The sequence below is a fragment of the Manis javanica genome, chromosome 9, assembly GCF_040802235.1.
Source record: "Manis javanica isolate MJ-LG chromosome 9, MJ_LKY, whole genome shotgun sequence".
Classification (NCBI taxonomy): Eukaryota; Metazoa; Chordata; class Mammalia; order Pholidota; family Manidae; genus Manis; species Manis javanica.
Genome location: NC_133164.1, coordinates 110,794,653 through 110,813,371, shown reverse-complemented (window position 1 = coordinate 110,813,371; position 18,719 = coordinate 110,794,653). Strand labels below are relative to the sequence as shown.

The window sequence follows — 18,719 nt, the reverse complement described above, 5'->3', positions numbered from 1 at the left end:
GCCTCAGAGCCAGATTCCCATTCTCTGCTGCCCGGTGCCTTTTCTGTAGCCCATGTCCTTTCAGAATTTCATTTCCCAGCCATGTTTTCCTCTTGTGGCCCCACAGCACTGTCAGGGGCCCACCAGACTCTCCCGACTCCCCGGCTCTTCCCATTTCCCTCATGGGTCCCTGCAGACTCTCACCTATCTCTGCTCAAAGGCAACCTGAGCAACCCCCGTGGTTACAACAATCAAGTATATTCAGAGAACTCACTCATTCCCACATTCAGCCCTCATTCTTCCTTAACCACCACCTTCTCAACTGCTGGTTTTATAGTCCACTCGGCTCTCCTGACCATATGTCAAACTAAACTAAAACCTGTTCCTTCCCAACCTGTTCCTCGTCTAAGTCCTTATATCTGTGTTACATCAATGACATTCGCCTCCAGGAAACCATTAAAAACCCTAGGCAGCATTTTACGTACTGTGAGACACAGACACTAGTTCTGTAGGAACCTATTAAGCTTTTCACAAACACAAAACTGAAGTAAGTATCATAAATGCTAGATTTTCCTACAGTGAACAGAGGTCTTTCAGCAGGACAACATTTATTATGCTATTGAATCATGTAAACCTCTGAAGACATTCACAACTGCTCCCAAATTTTAAAAAGATCTAACCACAGGTCTTTTTCTCTGATCCATGAATACAAATGCCAAAGTGATTTCCCAAAAGGCAACAGTAATTTTTGTTGCTGCCATGATGCATTAGAGTTACTTCAAAGTGTATTCTGCCCCCCAACTTTATAAATATTTATTAGCTAATGTCTAAGGCAACAAAAAGATAGCTTATTATATACAAATTTGTTATTATTAGAAAGTTTAAACATTTTCCCGTATGGTTTGCTTACTACTTGCAAGAAACACTTGTTCAATGACTGATGAATGAATGCAAGGAGGGAGATGATGAATTTCCTATTTGTCTCTTTCTTCAGCTCTATGAAATAACTTACTGACCTCTATTTGTCACTTAACTAATTATAAGCACGAGCATACAAACCCCAGACACACAGTTCCCTAAAATAAATTCATTTCTACAGGCAAACCCTGGAGAAGAGAATGAGCATCTAATGTCCAGGCTACCCAATAGCTCTTCAGTGTTGTTCCCTTCCAGCACCAACATTCCCTGTGCCCCCTGGCTTCTCTGCCCTGGACAATTTCCTACCTAAAGAAATGAGGATAACAGCATACACTCAGCCCTAGGGACATGGGGTAGGAGGACTGATATTGAGATATTTAGAGGGAACACTGTCACAATCAAACATGTCGCACAAAAAGCACAGAGAGCGTAAAATTCAAACAAGGAGTGAACAGAGGTCAGAGAATTTCATGCAACATTCCTATTCTTTTCGACCCACAACCAGACAGGAGACTACAGCCCCAGTCAGGACATCAACCTGGCTGAGTAGTGGGGACCATGCTGTAGAGAACAGTTTGCTCATAACCTTCCTCATCATGGAGTATCAGCGTTTGGGCCACAGTAGAAAAAGCTAAGTGGGCATCATTCTCAGGTGCAGAGGACAGTACTGGGGATGGGAGGCCCAACACAGAATCCATGGGCTGCGGTGTGAGCCGCCGGCGGGATCGGAGTTACAGGCTGAGGCACAAATGACCCACCCGCCAGGTCAGAACTGGGGAGGTGGATGGAAGAAATGCCCAGAGCAGAGGCGCAGTGGCACCATCCTCACCTGAGCTTAGCCTGATCTCTGCAGCCCTCAAACCACAATGAAACTACAAATTTGCACAGACCCAGCACTTCCTAGTGTGCAAAGCTTCCCACGAGCAGCAGCAGCAATCCTGGCAGATCTGCCTGACAGGAGCCCAGCTTCTCTGTGCCCTGCGGCGACAGGGCTCTGTCCTCATACACAGCAGGAGGTGGGGGGGTGAGACCTGAGAGGCGTACCTTCTCCAAAGCCTCAAAGCCCCCGCAAGTACGATCTCCCCCGCCAAGAGCTCCAAGAATTATACAAAACTCTCATTTCTGAGTCTCGGTTAATTTAAAAAAAAAAAGTCAATAAAAAATTAATGCCCTATGGAGTACAAAAAAGAAAATAATGTACACCTTTGTTTCGAGACAAGGAGTAAAGAGGAGCATATTCAGTTCAGCTTACAGTTCACTCATACTTCACAGCAAGGAAGTGGTTCATTCTCATATAGGGTTTTCCATAAATGACAAATACAGAAGAAATCACATCCTGAAGATGTGAATTTTATTTTGCTCTGGTTACCTACACTTCAGTCTCCTTCAGTGAAGGATCTCACTGTCCCTGGATTTCAAATGTGAGTGCACCTTAACCTGGGAACAATAAATGCGAATCTCTAGTGCCCAACTCTGCTTTATTTCATCTATTTATTTTACCTGAATAAAACTGAATGTTCAAAATTTAATTTTAGTAAGTTTCTAACTATCTCCCTAAGGTTCATAAATCTGTAAAACTCTTAGAAACTGTAATGAAAGATACAAATTACAGACCAAAAATATCATCGACCACAATTAAATCTTTAGTCGGATTCCTATGTACTGTTAATACTGGAACTCAGACCACATAAAAAAGCAGCTTAATTCCTCACCATCCAAGGAATAGTAATATTGTATTGATCTAGTCTTCAAAAAATCTGGCAGCTATAAAAACAAAATCTAGACCATCTTGTGGCAAGATTCGATAGAAAAAAGAAGAAAGCAAGTCACTGGGTGAAGGTGGAAGCCAGTACTGGTAGAGATGCTGGCAAAGACCAAAAGTGAGGACACCTGGTACCCCGATCTTGGTTTCCAGCACCATTCTCCGCTAAAGGGAACCAGGGCTCCTTGGAGAAGTGGCTGATTCTAGGATTGGGTGGGAAATGCCAAAATGAGCCTGAAGCACATCCAACCACCGGAATGTAAGAAAGTGCTGCAAAACAAAATGAACTATTATTGACAGGGGTGTGGTCAAAGCGACACAGGGACAACTGAAAGAGTTCCCAATGGCCAAAGCTGGTACAATCAGAGAAATGAATAAAGTTGTACTAGATTATAACCCAAAGTACAAAATAAAAATCTATGAGTTCATATTACATAAATTATTGAGTAAATAAATGGGGAAAAGCAGACTCATCTCCTGTGCAGTAGAAAATTCCAAGTAATTTATGCAGATGTCCCACCCTTATGGAGGTGGTGGGCTGACTCTCACTCCCTAAGTGGCTTTCTTCCAAAGAGGACAGTATAGAAAAGGGAGAGGAAAAGAGTAACTCTACAGTAAACAAACAGTACCTGAGACAGGTGACCAAGGTCCATACCAACAGTGAAGAACACAGCACATCCCTGTGATGGGATGAAAACATCATATTAAGCCAGAAACTAATTACCACAGCCTAACCATGAGAAAAATATCAGACAAATCCCAGTTGCAGGATATTCTACAAAATACCTGACCACGACTCCTCAAAATTGTCAAGGCCATGAAAAACAAGGAAATCAAGAAACTATCACAGCCAAGAGAAGCCTAAGGAAACATGATTCAATGCAATGTGATATTCTGGATAGGATCCTGGGACAGAAAATGGGCATTAGGTAAAAACTGAGGAAATCTAAATAAAGCATGGACTTAAGCTTTTCTGCTTTTGCTTTTTTTTTTCCTAAGTAAGGGAAAATGAAGAGCTAACGGATCAGGGAGTATTAAAATGCAGAGAGAGGGGAACTGGGATGAGCAGCAGACGGATTCTTCAAAAGAATGCTGACAACCAACATTATAAACAAGAAATAATTCCTAAAATGTTTGTGTAACAGCTCTGTGTATGTATGTAGAGATTAATTTTCCATTTTATCCTCTTACCAATAAGCTGCCTCAAGGTCAGTCACTGACAAATGGAAATGACTTAGCAACTTTGAAACCAAAGTTTATTAGAAACAGAATTTCTGACAAATGGAAATGACTTAGCAACTTTGAAACCAAAGTTTATTAGAAACAGAATTTCCTAAAGTTCGCGTTTTCCACAACTTCTGCACATGAAATAACCAAGGTGACCTTTTGCTACTACAGCAAACTCCAGTCTGTGGCCAGAGATGATAATTGATTTACTTAGCCTCTCTTTTTACCAATGCAGGCAACATGACAACTGGATCACTGGTAGTTTACTATATAAAACAACCTCTAAAAAAATAGGTCCCTCCTAAATATTTGGTTGTACAGGTCACATGGAAAGAAATGAATTGTTTATCCCTCTAGCCATCATTAAGGCATCTTCTATCAAGGCCAGTCTTTTCTTCCAAGGTAGCAATATACCTAGGGTTTGCTACTCCAAAAACCAAAACAGTACATACATGAGAACTGATTCCTTTTAAATACATTATATGCAGTATAACTTTCCAATCATAGACTAAAATCCACGTATATCACAAAGTGAATGTAATTAATGGCCAGCACACAAGAAAACAGCAAGATACACATTTAATTTCTTTAAATTGGGATAAAATACACACATCACAAAATTTACCATCTTAACTACATACATTTAATTTTTACATGCAGTGTATATAAAATAATAAAAGCAAAAATGCTGCCTACTGTTACTGAGTGAAGACACACAGAGGAATAGAAAAACAATTAGTTGAGCTGTCCCCAAATGTAGGCTGAAAATTTCTTTAAAAAACCTCTGAAGGGCAATTTGTAAAGGCACACATTCTCCAAGGTTTAGACTTCAGACTTCTGATACATGTATATGTTTATTTATTCACTAACCACACACACGTCATACAACAGTCACTCACTGCAGAGACGCTCAAATCTAATTTTTGTCTTTTCCTGAGATATCTGGTTAAAGTACTGGGGAATATTTGTACTCAGATATCCTGAAATCATTTCATTGAATTCCCCATCTAGTCCTCAAACTCTGACTGCCCTCTCTCTATACCATTACCCTCTCAGGCAGTCAAACGCAGATTTGCATCTCGAGCACTCTCACACCGCATCCTGCCCGTTTTCCTTAGCAGTGCAACACCTGTCCTCTTTATAAGCCCCGCGCCCTTCTAGTTTAGGACCATCTCATCTTACATCTAGACAGTCACAGACCCCACTCTCCGTATTGCCACGCTCTCATTCAGAACTGCCAGATTAGGCTTTCTAAAACCCATTTTGATCGACTTTCACTCCCTTCTAGTAAAAATCCTCAAATCACCTTCCAAATTAAGTCCACACTGCTCGGCCTGACACCAAAGACTCTGCCAACTGGACCGGACGGACCCCTGTGGGCTGCAGTCCTGCAAGTGTTTTTGTAGAAGCCCCCTTCCTCCTTAGGCCATGCTACTTCCTGGCCTAGAATGCCACCCCTCTTCCCCGGCCACCTCCATTAGCCAAGTATGAAGAATTGATTCCTCAGGTTTTTCTGAAGGAGGAGCCTCATTTAATCCTCATCTTTAAAATGAGAACTAATAATAAGGTTGTTGTATAAATGTGCAAGTAATATACACAGCATGAAACACACGGGTGCCAAAATGCTTTCTTCCTCTCTTTATTTTTTAGAATAATAAAGCGAAATAGAAAAAAAAGGAAAATTGAGTAAGTGCTTTTGAGAGGAGAAAGTGGTTTTGAGGTGACAGCATTTGATTGGAGGAAAAGGAGGAGCAGCAGCATTCATGGTACTTTACAGGGTGACGCCACCGTATTTTATCTCACTTTAAGGTGTGCAGCCTTTTTCCTGATGTGGATGTGCTTCCAGTCCAACTCGAGCTATCAACCATTGGCAGGGTCACCAGGAGTTCAAAAATGGGGAAAAAAGCACAATTTCCTCTTAAAGGGCGGCAAAATTTCAACTCACAAAACAAAATACCTCAATTGTCTCTCTCTGTCTGTCCTATGACATGACTCTTTCTTAATTTCAAAACTGTCTTCCCAACCCAGCATAACCAAGGTCTGGCTGAGATCCCAACCACTCCTTGCCTAACCCAGGCTGAACCCACACCGACCATGTTTACACGCTGGACGGCAGCTGCGCTGAGCACTGCTCACAGGCCAGGCCCCCCCCGAGGGCTGAGCGCCAGCACTGGCAGCAGGACATGGCGTGGGCAGACGAAGGCCACACTGGGAGGCCTTGGCATGATGCCCCGGCCAGGGGCCCCCTCCAGAAGAGTGGTACCCACACTCTGAGAGAAGCTAGAGATGACAGGAATGGAGAGGCTGGGCATGGAGAGAAGTCCAAGTAAATGTGGGTTAAGAGGTCCTCCTCATGTTGCAGAGGGATCTACCCACAGCCACCCAGTTCTCTGGAAGTTGAGTGGCTGCCCTTTTTTGGGGGAAAGAAGGCAGGCAGCCTTGGAGATGGGAAACGAGGGGATCACAGCCTGGTAGGATGTAAAATGCAGGGGTGCAGTGCAGAGCCACCACCGAGGATCCTGGAGGTCTGGGAGGGACCAGGGACAGGGCTCCCAGGCAACAGCTCCCTGGCAGGCACTGCCGGTCTATGCGTGTCTTCTCTCCCCACCTGGTACAGTCAGAGCCCAAAGTCCACGTCCTGAAACTGCCCACAGCAGTGCTCGCCCCGGAGTAAGTGTGCTAGAATAAGACCTACAAGTGACAGAAAGCAACATGGACCTTCGTAAGCACACAGCCTCCAGCTCCTCAACATAGAACATGCCTGGGGGCCTGGACTAAAAGGCTGACCTTCCGGCTCCTGAATCAACAGCCCTGTGCAGCCTGCAGACACTGAAAGCTGCTGGAAGCCCAGAGGACAGGCAGGCCACTGACCTCGGCCTGGCGATCCCCAGCTCCAAGAGATGAGACGTTCAGGGCAAGCAAAGGCATTAGACAAAGGAATAAAAAAGTGGAGGAAAAAGAATATGCAGGAAAATTCCCATGTCTGTCAGAGAGCTCATTAGACAATCCTCAAAATGCACGAGTAGAGAAACCAGGCAGACTATTTTTTGTTATTATAATATTTTGTACATGGGAAGAACTCCCCATGAAAGAATGCTGACTGAATTCGTGAGTTCCTTTACCTTCCCTCCTGAAGTCCTACAACATAACATCAATCGAAAGTATTTCTAAAAAGATAAAAAGAGACTTATAGAGACAGAAATACATTCGTGGTAGTGTAGGGTTGGGGTTTGGGAGAACTGGGGAATGACAGCTAAAAGGCACAGGGTTTCTTTTTGAGGGGATGGAAAGGTCCTACAATGGTCTATGGAGGTAACCACACAACTGTGACTAGACTGAAAAACTGTTCACCCTAACTTTAACTCTTCACTGTGGGTGAGCTGTACAGTATGCACATTAAATAAAGCTGTGACCAAAAAAATATGTATGCCCACAAGGAGAAGGCAACGAGAATGGAGTCAATGCCAACAGAAGATACCAATAGTTTTAGAAATAGGAGAGTATGGTGGAGTGACAGCTGGCCCAAGCTGATACACCCCCAGGTCTTGCAGAAGGCTGCTGAGGGGATGGAGGACGTGAGCCCTGCAGAACTATAGAGCAGCTTGGGCCCCAGAGTCAGCAGAGGAGATGCCCAGGAAGGAAGGAGTGAGTGAGTGGGGTGGGCTGAACACAGGATGGAGGTCAGCACACAGAGCCCTTGTCTGATACCCTGACCGGCTGCCGGCCAGTGAAGGGTAGGAAGAAAGCTCCCCGGGGTATCCAAGCACTGAGGCCGGGAGTCAGAGCCCCCACACAAGGCACGACACGGAAAGCTTTCTGCTTCCTCCTCCCCTAAGGCCAAAAGCCAAGCTTATTCCCCAGGCAGGACAGCGGGTGAGTCTCCTGAGAAACAAGAGCTCAAGGGAAAAGATTCCAGACGCTGGCTTGCGGGATCCTTCAGTGAAGAGTCCAGCTCAACAAATCAGCCAGAGAGGCGCCCCCAAAGGACAGGGCTCACCTGTGCAGGCAGAGCTTCCCATCAGCTTCTCATAGCTCCTGGCCTGTGGGAAAGCCTCCCAAACGAAAGAGACCAAAATAAAAGAATAAAAACAAAGAAAGGCAGAAATGCCGCAGAGTGGGAGGATATATATACACAAACAGTATCCTCAGAGGGAAAAAGCACAGGAAGTTATGGAGAAGAAGCCCCTAAAGAATAGAGGGAACTTTAAAAAAGTAAATTATTCATTACTGAACTGAAAGACAAAATAGGAGAAAAAACGTCAAGGAAATTGGGTTATCTCCAAGGAAGTAGAACTAGAAAAGAGATCTGGACTTAAAAGTTCAATCCAGTTTTTCCAACATCTGACTAATAAAAACGATTCAGGAAGAAAAGACACAAAAGAGGATATTAACAAAGAAAAAATACAGGAATATCTCCCAAGATTAAAGGGGCCAAGTCTGAGGTTGAAAGGGCCCTCACAAGGCTGCCAGATCAAATACAGGATTGTTCAGTTAAACCTGAACTTCAGAAAAACAACAACTAATCTTTTCGTGGAAGTATGTTCCATTGTTTATCTGGGCATCTTGTATTTTTTACTTGCTAAAAACCTGGCAACCCTCTACCTCTGGCGGTCTAGTACATCAAATGAAAAATGTCCACACCATAGCAAAATTAAAGAACACCAACAATTTAAGCACACCAAACTGTATAGGGCTTACTGCACCCCACAACACCCATTGGGCACTCACAGTACCTTTGCCTCCAGACAGAAGCTTCTGCCCTGGGCCTGTGCTTTAAACAACCAATTCATCTAAAGTACCAAAACAGAGCTTTTTTTTTTTTTTTGAAGTCTCATAGGAAAGTTTTGTTTTAGAAACTGCCTGAGTGAATGGGAATTATTGAAGAGACAGTAGAGGGAGGAGGCGGCCTCTGCCTGCCAATCACAGCTTCTGGCCTCGGTACCAACTCTCCCTAACTTCCCCCTACAAGGGAGGAAAGTACAGGTCTGGGGAGGTGCTTATAGCCACTGGGAAATCTTCAGTCAGAAAAGCTCGGTGCAGGCAAGAAAATAACCCTAGATTGAGAATCTACCCACCCAGGCTCCCTGGGGAACACTGGCAGCTCAGCCAGCAGCTGGATTCAGTGGGTCTCAGGCCGGCGTCCACCTGGGCTGCCCACACAGATCCCTCTGTCCCTCAGCTCAGGGTGTCTTCAGACTCTGGGTCTTCAGGGAGATGCTTGAAGAGCAGGCTTACGGGCTGTGGGTGGGGCCAGGGGCCAGGCCATGTATACAGCTTGGTTTAAACCTTTTAAATATCTGGGCATATGGTATACATCTTTTAAATATTTAAATATATCTTTTAAATATTTCATGGCACCTTTTAAATGTTCAGCCACCTGGTCTCCATTTGTACCGTTGCCATGGGCCCTGCAACATTAAAGGCAGGCCTGGGGGCTGTTATTACTATTATTATTCCTGTTTTATATGTTAGGCAGAGAAAATTTAAGTATCTTGCTCAAAGACATATGGCGAGTAAATGGTAGAGGATGGACCAGAATTCTGACCTTCAGCATCCACAGTCCAGGCTCATAATCTATTCGGCATAGTTGGTCACGAGGTAATTTCTAAAATGAAGTCCAAATTTAGCAATGTAAGTATATTATTTAGAAATAAGAAAGTCAGTAATGGAAAAACAGATCAAAGAGTTGAAATTAGCTGCCTACAGGGATGAGGACTGAAAAATACTGTTTGACAAAAATTACTTTGTACATGTACTACTTTAACAAAAATTAAAGTTGTTAAAAATAGTTAAGTAACAATCTTAACTTTGTATCTCTTTCTTCCATGTAAACAACTTAAAGCCACCCCACTCCATAGGCCTCATTTCTCCAAAAATGCATAAAATATACTCATGGCTTTCCCTAATCCAATTGCAATTCTGTCACAATAAGAAAATAATTCACTAATTGTAACCCTTAGGGTGTTACTGCATTTAGTGTGGTCTCCAAACTGTTTATAGTGAAATATAGCAAATTCCATTATTAGTCAGAAAATATAAAATAACCAAAAACTCAGAAATAGTCATTTTTGATTAAAATCAGGCTTCATGAACATGCAGAAAGAATTTTTTAATGTACTTTTCTTTTTTAGTCTCTTTTTTCCAACCTCAAAGCATTTAGAAGACCCTTACTCAGAGTTAAAAATAGAGAAGAAAAAAGGGGGAAGAAGAAAAGCTTTTGGCATCCAGTTGCTTTCAGAGTATCTATATTCCAGAAAATAACTTACAAAGTTATTTAATTCAGAAACAGCTGAACTGTTCCGTCAAACTTATGAAACCTAAGAGTGCACATAATGAAACATTAATAACGACTCCCCCTTAGACCAGGACCAATAACAAAGAGAAATTCCAACCCAGAGAATTTTCTATGTTTCTGTTCAAGCCCTGGTGGGGGGAGAAAACAGAAAGAAAAAAGGAAAAGGCTTACAACCTAAGACTTGACCCCAGAACAAAACCAAGGCCCTTTGAAGAATGGAGTCCGTGTAGCCTTTTATGTCTCCGGTGAACCAGGCTGCCCATTTTAAAACGTAAGGTCACACAGGGCTGGGATCTTGTCTCCCAAGTTGTTGCTGGTTTATCTTCATGCTCTCTTCCTTAGCCTGGCCTATCTTCTTGTTCAAAGCCTCCTGCAGACACCTCTAACTGATGAACCCCAACCTTCTTCAATTTGCCCAATTTATTGGTCTTTTCAACATTTATGTACAACATAAATATTTTGTTTATGTAACACCACTAAAGAAGGACTTGAGGTATATATGTATGTAGTAAGAGATAGTATAAGGACCAAAAACTACAACTATGCAGAGGGGGCAGAAACAGAAAGGTATCTGATTAAGCGTCCATGGCTGAAGAGGTCCCGGGCATATGCTGCACCCTCCTGCCCCAGCTTCCCATCCCAGACAGAGGGGACGGCTCACTGGCGCACAGCTGGCACGCCACGGAACACTGGTGCACGTCCCACTTCTATGGTGCCTAGAATAGGCAGATTCAGAGAGACAGGAAGTAGAACAGAGGTTACCAAGGGCTCGGGGAAAGTGGAAAGGGAGATGGATTATTCTTAACTGGCTGAGAGTTTTTGTTGGGGGCAATAAAGTTTTGTTAAGAGTGATATATTTAATGCCACTGAACTGTTCATTTATGAATGGTTAAAATGAAAATCATTGTTACGTTTCACTACAACTTTGTTTAAAAAAAACCCTGCTGCATTGAACAGGGAGGAAGGACAAGCTACAATGAACTGAAAACTGAAGATTTCAGAAATGTATTTTAATGTTTGGTACTCTTTTTCAACATCTTTAGGGAAATGGGCTGAATAAGTATCTGCAGAGTGCTAGTAACCTTTAACAACCAGCAGTCTGAGGGGTGGGGAGCCCTGAATCTTAGTGTTTACCCATTTCTGTGATTCAAATACTCCCACCATGACACATTTCACACTCCTAACAAGACACCACGGGTGGGGTGGAGAAGAGGTACATACAAGAGGGCTAGGGAGAAACAGCTCCACTCCCCACGCCATCGCTGTATCACTGTTTCCCAAAGTGTGTCCTGTTGATAGATATTAGGAAGGAATGACGATTCTAGGGTCAAATGGTGAAAGAAAGTTTAAACAGAGTCTTTACCACCAGACTTCCCCAAATCTTTATCTCCACCTCCTTTTGAGAATTTTGATATAGTAATGTGCATTTATGAACCACAGAGGTTTGGAATATGAAATGTTTAACACATTTTTCTTGGTCTTCTAAGGGCATCTCAGAGGTGCTCCATGCCTTATGGGAAACACCACCTTAAAGACATGAGGCTATCTGTTTGCAGCGGACAAGCAGACACCACACACAAAACAGAGAGGGCCGCATGTCCAGCAGATGTCTACTCCTCTGTATATCACCACCGAAACTAGCTGTGCTCAGTGCGCCCTGGTAGACAAGCCAATTTGGGTCAATTAGTGACAGTTTACACAGAAAAGCCCAATGAGAGCCTCTGCTCATTGGCACCCTGCTCCAGGGATGTGGGGGAAGAAGGGGAAAGTTCAGACATTACTTTTGCAGCCTTCCTGTGAGGTATTAACTTTTCTCCAAGCCACACATTTTATCTCTTAAGATTCCAATAACCCCCAAAATCTTAATGTACATTAACTAAAATATTCCGTTGTACAGTATTAACCTAGATGGAGCTGCCAAAATACCTAGCCAACTTTGATAGACTAGATCTGTCCATGAAATGCCATGGAGTACCTGACAACCGAGGAAGCCGTCAAGTCTAATGGAAATGACGTAGGGAAAAGGATCAAAATGACAGAAAAGGAAAATGATTAATCAGCTCCTTAGGGTCAACAATCTCAGAGCCTCGCAAATTAATACCCAGAATGAGCCATGGCTTATTGAACCTGATTAGTAAAAATATTTTTTTCACCTGTTTTATAATTGAAACCCTTCCTAAACAGAGGAATGGCTTTCTATGATGAAAACCGCATACTTATGCTTCTTTGCAGAAATGCTGAGAATGGTAAGACAAACACTACACTCTAAGAACTGGGAGACAACAGGAATTTGCTTCAAAGGTACCAGCAAGACAGAGACGGGTATGGGGCATTCCTTTCTTCTCTAAGTGGTCTGAGTTTAGAACCAGAGAAAATGATTCTTCTATCTTATTACCAAAGACAGTACATACAGGACAAGGAAAAACCCACAGTAAACCCAGTGAACATTTTGGTGGTTTTCCTGAAGGATCAGAATATTCTGGAACCACCCAGCGAATCCATGGTTAAATAAAAGGAGCCACCATTCTAATCTATGCAATCACTGCTCACTCTGGCTTACACACAAAAGACATAAACCAAACCATTTAAAGATAAGCAAAATACTAATGCCTATCAATTCATGGGTAAGCTTGGTCTTCAAGCGGTTCTAATATATTAAGTAATAAGCAATTAGGTAAAAAAATGTATATAGCTTCCCAATCACCTCATTTGTAAAAGCAAATTGTTAAACTTATTCCATAATAAGATTCATCAATATCTAAAGTAACTCACAGAACACAAAAACACTAATTCAAAAAGATATATGCACCCCTATGTTTATTGCAGTGTCATTTACAAGCTAGGCAAGCAACCTAAGTGTCCACTGATAGATGAACAGATAGTGTACTTATATGCAATGGAATGTTACTCTGTCAAAAATAATGAACTGTCATTCATAACAACACCGATGGACCTACAGGTTATTGTGCTAAGTGAACTAAGTCATACAGAGAAAGATAAATACCATATTATATCATTTACATGTAGAATCTAAAAAACACATGAATGAACAAACAATAACAAAACAGAAACAGATTCATAAATACCCAGAACAAACTGGTCATTGTCAAAGCAGAGCGGGTAGGGAGGAGAGAGGAAATAGATGAAGGGGGGATTAAGAGACACAAACTTCCAGTTATAAAATAGTCTAAGTCACAGGAATGTAATGTACAACATAGAGTCCACTGTTGGACTACTGTCAATAGTATTGTAATAACTTTGTATGGTGGCAGATGGTAACTACACTTACCATGGTGAGCATTTCATAATGTATATAATCACTATGCTGTAGACCTGAAACTAACATTATGTCAACTATACTTCAAAATTCTTTAATTTTTAAAAATAATTCATAAAATCTTCTAATTATTCCTTTTATTCCTCTTAAGTACAAATAAGAAATTGCTCATTTGATAACCTGGAATAACCACCTTGCTATCAGTTAATTGACAAGCATTACATTAGACTTCACGTGTACAGAGCACTACAGAACCGACAATCAAGAACCCCATTGTTTCAGCCACCAGCACAAAACTTTTGAGTTCATTTGCATGAGTTCTGCTACAGTAATGGCATCCCACTTCCTGTCTCCTTCATACCACCCGGCAGGGACCTTCCAGCCAATATAACCTCTTAGATCCAAAATCTCTATGTGATTACATTGCTATTCTATTAGAATCACTCTTAAACTGAATGCCCAGGGCAGCATCTTTGAAAAGAGCTTTATTTAGCCAACAGGCTGCCATTTATTCAAAATACCGCCCCGCCCTTCCACTCCTGGATTTTTTAAACCTTTTTATTGAAAGAGTAGTACACGCTGTGTGCTAATACTCTAAAACTCAAAGTATAATCAACCAAAAGTACAAGCCTCCAGGAGGCCCACTTGCCAGAGATAAGCTCTGATAACATCTGGGGTATAGATATCTAAATGCATACATAAATATTAACATATATACACATATATAATTTTAACACAGTAGGCTTTTTTACATTCACCATATCACAAACATCTTTCTATGTCTACACGTTTCCACAAGGTCACATATATCCATGCTAATTCAATGCACACATGTTCAAGAGTACACATTTTAAATTTAGATTTGATATTTTCCAGAGATTTTGCCAAAGGAGGAACCACGAGAGACCTTTCTTCAAGAATTCCTGCAAAAATAAGAACACTTCAAAAAATAACCTTTAAGACATACAGTGTTGAGTTTTGCTTTCTTCCAAAGATATATTTTTAACTCATGTGATAAAAGATGAGGGGAACATATTAAAATCATTTACCCATGCTCTTAAATCATAACCCTTGCATAGTAAGTCTCAACAACATCTGTTGTTGGGTCCATCAAGAGAGTACATATTCTCAATTTCATAGTAAACTAGGCTTGTCCATAGATAAGCATTTATCCACTGTGTTTCCCTATATGACTGCTATTTCAGTAATCTTTTACTTTCCTAAGGGATCTTCATCTGAGGGAAATCTTATCTAAACAATAAACTACTTACCCCAACTCAAGGGCAGTGTGAACCCAGAAGTTCATTAGACTTCAGGTGTGAAGGCAAACTGATTTAGGCTGGCACTTCTTTTACTGTTGTTGTTATACACCATAGTGATTCAACATTTATATACATTACAAAATGCAGACGGTGATAAATGTAGTTACCATTTGTCACCCTACAAAGTTATGAGACTATCATTGACTATATTCTCTTTCTATACTTTCCATCCTCGTGAGTTATTGATTTTATAACTGGAAATGTGTACTGTCTGATCTCCTTCACCTATTTCTAGGCTGACACTTAGTATCATGCTAGGATGAGAAAGAAAATGGTATGGTGAACATTCAAAAAGGGCTACCCAGGAAGATCGAATGAGGTAGCTAGTCAACTTTCTAAGGTACCTTTACTGAAACTTTCTATAAATTCTTATTTTTAAGTAAAAAGTCTTAAAACATACACAAAAACACAGACCAAAGCCACATATAAGAAAACTTTTCAACCCCATTTATAAAGCATAATCTGTTTTATCTTGTGATTCGTAAATGTTCAATAAGTATAAGGGTCCAGGGTCCTCTAAATATGAAGGAAGAAGGCATTTACCCCTAGGAGGGAGAAGTCCCAGGGAAAAAGGGAGGAGGAGGGGAGGGAAGAGAAGATGCACCCCAACACACATGCCAACTAAAATAGTTGCTAGGGAGAATACAGGTAGTACCTGATATTTAATTCATATTGAAGTTTTCATTACATTTTAAATTTCTCAACAAAGAGAGTAGAGACAGAATAATTCCTCTAACAGGCAATTCAGAGTCAGGGGGATTTTTAGCAAGCAGACACAAGGTACAATTAAAGGTCAAAAAAAAAAAAAACAAAGCCCACTGTTAAGTCCTTAATAAGGTAATAACCACCCTTTTCCAGTGAAATAGAGCAGAGAAGAAACTGGAGCCCTCAGCCCAGTAACTGCCCTCTGGGTAGAAGGAAAACAAAAGTTTGGATAAGTCTAGGTTATTAACAGTTAAGAACTGACACAGGTATTTAATTTTACTCAAGAGTTTGTATTTCTTAAGCACCTGCTCCACTTCTGGAAAAATCTTCTTTTAAGTAAAATGTACAAATTAATGAATGCTGTTTTCTTCATAACTGTATTTTATAGAAACAGTAAAAGATACATATGAAAAGACACATAAAAGTAGTATGAACACAAAGTAAAAGGTATCACATGTGATATGTGCGATATGGCTCAAGAAAGCCAACCAGCTGGGTGTGAGGTACACCCACCACAGCACCCCGCTTTACTGGTGGCAGCTACCTGGACACACAGAGCCAAGGAGTGTACTCACTGCCACCAACCTGACTTCAGAGCTTTGAACTCTTATGTGTCACCTAAATGCTTGGGAAGAAGGAAAGGAGAACAATGCAAAATCAAGGGAGAGAAAACATGGTCCACAAAATGCTACAGAAGGGCGGGCTAAAAAGAAAAGTTTGAATCACTACATTGTTATTTTAAAAAAAAGAAAGCTCAAAATGAAAAGGTTTAATTTCAAAAATTTACAAAACCAGAAAATATGTGAGAGTGAGCCACAACAGGGTACATTCAAAGTGGCTCTTTAACTGATCTAATATTTGATTTTCACTTGGAGTTCACTAAAATCAAACGGAAATTCTAAGATGCCCAATTTTCCACATTTTCCTGTATTAATAACTACCTGGAAGTCTCATCCGGAGTCTGCTTGTATCAAATTCAATATCCCACGAAGGCTGTGTTTTATGACCCAAGAGGTTAAAATCCTTTAAAATATATTGAGTTTTCATAATTTAGATCACAGCATAATCCCAGGACACCCTTTACGGAAGACATAAAGGTCTGCCTTTCAGGATTCTGATTTCCCAGACCACAGAACATCCACAGAAAGACAACTAGAGCACTACAGCAGTAAGAAATAATTTTTGAAAGCCAAGCACTAACCTAACAAAAAGCCTGTCTGTGGAGGGCTCCTGTCCTTTCAACAGCCCTGCTCAAAGAAAAACGATTTGCATGGGATTTCGACTCTTCTCGCCCCTGTGGGACTCCAGGGCAAAAGCAGCTTTCACAAAGCTCTCTGCCTCAGTCACTTCCTCAGGAAGTGGGACTAACCACAGCTCCCCCGGAGTTCGGCGTGGTCTCCAGTATTGAGACAGAGACTAGGATTTGGAAGAGGGCACTTCCACTGCAACTAGCAATACGGGCTAGTCTCGCATGATAAGGACACTCCTGTACCAGACAGCTGGGGGCTCTGCTGTGCTGTTCTGCATCTTTGGGTTGAGGCCCAGATGGAGGGCGACAGGCCTGAACTGCTGCAGCAGACAGGACAGTTTATCTCCCTCTTCTCCCAAGACCACTCACTGGCTCCAAAAGCTCATGAGACGCAGGGGGCTGAATCAGCCTGTGACCAAACCTGCTCAGACACACCCACACTAAGCAACTCCAGCCAATCCACGTGACCGATGCTTTCTTTTTCTTGTTCGAGAGTCAAAAATAGAATCGTGCTGACTAGCTGTGAGTGCTAAGGTTCTTGAACAGTGGGGTATCTACTTACTGAATATACAGAGCCTCCAAAGAGACCTGTCCCATCTTTTTCTTTAGAAAACAGAATGTAAAATAAAGGGCAGGACGGCCCTCAGGTTAGCATGTCAAAACCATGGCTCTGCTAGAAAACCTCGAACACAGAAGAGTTTACTGACTACCAACCACTATGGCCACCCTGGACAGCTGGCTCAGTAATGCCCAGGGCCTCGGCGTGGCACTGCACAAAGGAGTAACTGCCTCACCTGGCTAGCTGAACACAGCTATTGGGACTCAGTTATCTGGCTGGGTGTTCTCCCTAGGGGTGTCCTTCATTTCACCTCCAGGGAGGCCTCTGCAAATCTACCTGGGCTGACTATTTCTGCAGATATCTGGTGTATTGACAGTAAAAGATACTAAGGGACAGGGCTTGCCGAGACAACCACTGAGTTTCATTACAGAGAAAGAAAACCGTCAGCGAAAGAGGTTCTTAGGGGATTCTCTCTCTCCAAGAGCACACCGACAAACAAGACATTCTTAAAGTCTAGAAAGAAAAAAATCTGCTCCTTCCTTAGTTATTCCCTAAGAGAAATGGGCAAAAATCCTATTTGCTGTATCTGGGCATGACATTGATCTTAGGGCATAGGAGCAATGTTTTAAATCAAAGAAAACCTTCCAAAGTGAGGAGTATCTGTATAAAAGTGTTAGGTGCAGTTATATGTAAGAAAACAAAACACTGAAAACATGTAAATACCCATAAATAAGAGAATTATTAAATCAGTTATGATACATCCTTTTTTAAAAAAATTGTAGGATAATACACCTAACATAATATTTACCACCTTAATCAGTTCAATATTGTTAAGTACATTCATACTGCTTATGATAAATCCTTCTTTATGGAGTATTATGCAATCATTAAAAGTCAGGTACATTTGCAACAACATGGATGGAGCTAGAGGGTATTATGCTCAGTGAAATAAGCCAGGCGGAGAAAGACAAGTATCAAATGATTTCACTCATATGTGGAGTATAAGAATAAAGAAAAACTGAAGGAACAAAACAGGAGCAGAATCACAGAACCCAAGAAAGGACTAACAGTTACCAAAGGGAAAGGGACTGGGGAGGATGGGTGGGGAGGGATAAGGGTGGGGAAAAAGAAAGGGGGTATTACGATTAGCATGTATAATTAGCATGTAGGGGGGTCACGGGGAAGGCAGTATAGCACAGAGAAGACAAGTAGTGATTCTACAGCATCTTACTACGCTGATGGACAGTGACTATAATGGGGTGTAGGGGGTGACTTGGTGAAGGGGGAAGCCTAGTAAACATAATGTTCTTCATGTAATTGTAGATTAATGATAACAACAATAACAAAGTCTGGTAGAGCTATATTATAGATACTGACATGGGACAACCCAGATATACCATTTAATGAAAAAAAATAAGGTCATAAA

The 18,719-nt window shown here is 41.6% G+C and overlaps 1 protein-coding gene across 16 annotated transcripts in view; it reads right to left on the bottom strand.

Moving 5' to 3' along the window:
* The window catches only part of ZNF532 (zinc finger protein 532), a 171,769-nt gene that overhangs the window by 64,729 nt on the left and 88,321 nt on the right, over nt 1-18,719 (bottom strand). For 11 of the 16 annotated variants that reach the window (XM_037016009.2, XM_037016033.2, XM_037016070.2 and 8 more), the window contains one exon: nt 3,289-3,339. The exons of the other annotated variants lie outside the window; for them this stretch is intronic. In XM_037016009.2, the coding sequence (XP_036871904.2) occupies nt 3,289-3,337 (49 nt within the window). In that variant the 5' untranslated portion in view covers nt 3,338-3,339. The remainder of the gene's footprint in view (nt 1-3,288; nt 3,340-18,719) is intronic. 16 annotated transcript variants of the gene reach the window in all.